General features: G+C 39.5%; 1 protein-coding gene across 1 annotated transcript in view; it reads right to left on the bottom strand.

Annotated features, from left to right (window-relative positions):
- Positions 1–3100, bottom strand: part of LOC107707671 (polypeptide N-acetylgalactosaminyltransferase 16-like) — a 42827-nt gene that overhangs the window by 3495 nt on the left and 36232 nt on the right. Inside the window, exon 14 of the mRNA XM_016511753.1 lies at positions 233–349. Coding sequence (XP_016367239.1) covers positions 233–349 — 117 coding nt within the window. The remainder of the gene's footprint in view (positions 1–232; positions 350–3100) is intronic.

The raw sequence follows: 3100 nt of genomic DNA, 5'->3' as shown, positions 1-3100 counted from the left end.
ATATATATTATCACTGAGAGAATGAGAGAGGGACAACACTCAACATTCCACGTCAAATGGCAACAGAATTTCACTTTATGAAATTTACATAACTTCCACAAAAACAACTAGTGCTGTCAGAATAGAGCTTAATAGTCTTCTGAAAGCAGCAGACATCGAACCTGCATGTGATTGATTCTCAGTAGCTCATGGAAACTCTAATAGCCTATGTGTCAGTTACACATACACCCACCTGTCTGGACTCTTTGATGTTGCAGGGCTCCAGTCTGACCTTTGACCCTGCAGGGAAAGCTGTGATAGCCAGACACAGGTCATGCTGACGGATCTGTGGTTCAATCAGAGTCCACTTCTGAGAAAACAGGACCGACAAATGATTGAGTGAGTAATGCAGGTGTAGAGAGCTGCTGGATATATGTAGCAAATCACAATTTGTACAGCAACCACACTCAAAGTAACTAAATATTTATTTGCCGTTTTAGTTGTTTATTTGGCATGAAGGAGTTGATAACAGTTATTTACTTTACTTATTCCAAAACAACTCCATTTTTTAAAATTCCAAATAAGTTCTCTCATCTCCTCCAACCTACTGCATTATGCATTATATCACCTTTGTACAGGAATATTAACCTTAATATTAACCTATATATATATATAGTCTCTCTCTCTCTCTCTCTATATATATATATATGCAAATGTGAAAATAATGTCAATATGGAACATGCTGCAATTACAGTGTAAATTTTGCATGTATCAATGAGGCAATTTTGTAATAACTATTATGAAATATGTCTATTGACATGGTAACGGAAACATTCACAAGACAAAACAAAAGGGAGGCAATTATGCAATAATTAAAACAGATCTGTTGACATGGTAACTAAAAAACAAAACAAAAAACAAGATAACACTTTATTTTTCAGTGTCCTTTTTACTCGTTACATGTACTACTTACTGTAGTAATAACAGCAAATTATGCACAGTTACATGCAACTAGTCCTAAACCAAGCTCTAATCTTAATTCTAAACTTATAGTAAGTACTATAAATTAATTAATATTACTCAGCACTTAATTATATAATTAGCCTACACTATAACAAAGTCACCTTATAATAAAGACTGCGTTTACACTTGGCATTAACATGCGACCTGTATCCGGATGTTGTCCACATACACATTGAAAAGACAAGTGTAAACGCGCTTCTGATCGGAATGTTATCCGATCAGCGTGTCTTGGTCCAGAGGTAGACGAGGACGCATTGTGATGCGGATCTCAGTGTAATGTAAACGCAATCCAGCCATCGTGTCTGCATTCGCAGGTCGACGTCACGCAAAACCCCGCCCCATTTCTCACGAACTGTCAGAAGAGAGAGGCCGTGGAGCACTAGGGAGACTCGTACAGTTATTTTAATTTGTTAAATGTCCCGCGACTGAAAACGGTTTCCAAAAGAAAACCCACCACTTCGGTTCGACTTTGCACTGGGCCATCCTCTGCAGACTTATTTAAATATTGAGCAGGAACGACAGATCCGATCGGTTATCCAGATAGAGAAGTCAGCTGATGTTGCCAAGTGTAAACTCGGTGAAAGTGTAACCCAAAACAAGAACCTTTAATGGCCAAAAATTTGAAAAAATAAAAAAAATGCAAAAGACAGAGTAACACAAATACATTTTTGTATTCCCATTTGCTCAAATAGCAAAAGAAAAAATCCACAATAGTGTTTTCACGACTTTCAAAAAAAAAGGAAAAAAATAGAGAGAGACTGATAACGGCTGTGAGAAGAGAGAACAATGTCAAATTTACCATCCCTCCCATAGACGCTGCATTAGAAACACCCTCACATTAGCGTCGTTTTTAACTATTTTTTTTTGTAATTTGATGCAAAGGTGATATAATACAAAGTATAGTGTTATAAATGTACATACATTTCAGTGTTTCCCACAGACTTACACTCTATGTGTGGCGGCACTTCCCCTGGGGGAAATATATATGTATATAATGTAAATATAAAACAGCAGACGGGCTTACTGAAAGTGCAAATTCATTCTCTGCCAGCAGGAGGCGCTTTAAGAGCAGAAGAAACAGCGGTTTCCCCGGTAACGGCTGTAATCAAAACAGCGCTGCGCTCAAACGTTTCTGAAGATAAACAAACATACATTTATATAAAAACACCCGTGCCGCGTTTTGATTTTGAAACATGCAGTGCTCATGTTTATTCAACGAAGTCAAAGCATTTTGGAAAATCTATTTGTGGCGTCAGTGTTGATATTGTGGCGGGCCGCCACAAATAAATCAATGTATAGGAAACTTTGGAGGATTTACAATGCTGATGACCGTAGAAACGCGTTGTCACAGTCTTGTGAAAATGGTCCACTGAACAGTTTACAAAACAAAACAAAAATCTTGGGAATCAGAATCAAATCAGGAAATCAGTGCCAATGCCAAGCTTTAGTTTTGTCACTTTACACTCTAAAGGCTTGTGCACACCGGGACGAATATCGTGCGCGATTATCGCCGACGTTTAATGCCTCGTGACTAAACAAAGGGCGCCAATGTGAGTGTGCACACCGGCGCGCAAAACGCGAGGCGTAAAAGCATCACTTAAAAAAAAACGCCTCGGGCTCGTTTTTTTGGTTTGACGCATCGCGTTAAAAACTGTCCGACCAATGAGATTGCCGCTTTTGTTCACGTGCCTGGAGCTGCTGAAGTTACAGTAAAACATGACTTGGTGGCGCTCAAGCACAAAACGGTCTTGCCGAGCACACATTGATACCTAACGACAAAGAGGAGGTAAGTAGACCAAGAAGAAGCATCGAGGCAAGATGAATGTAGAGCTGCTGGTCTCATTGGTGTCTGAACACAAAGGGCTTTATGACAAACGCGACAGCGACTACAAAAATCTCGATAAGAGGGAGTTGTTATGGAGAGGAATTGCAGATCAAATAGGATTCGATGTGTATCGGGCTATTTCTGTTTTTCATTAAGCGCCATCTAATGTCAGGGAGCGAATTTGCACATTCACTCGGCTCATCGCCTGCGAAAATCGCTTGGGTATGAACACAAAAGAGGCGTCGAAAAACGTTGGCGATAAGCTCTCGCGAT

This window comes from Sinocyclocheilus rhinocerous, unplaced genomic scaffold (genome assembly GCF_001515625.1).
Source record: "Sinocyclocheilus rhinocerous isolate Xijiao unplaced genomic scaffold, SAMN03320098_v1.1 scaffold955, whole genome shotgun sequence".
NCBI lineage: Eukaryota > Metazoa > Chordata > Actinopteri > Cypriniformes > Cyprinidae > Sinocyclocheilus > Sinocyclocheilus rhinocerous.
Note: the sequence above shows the minus strand (reverse complement) of the source record. Positions and strands in the feature narration are given on the sequence as shown.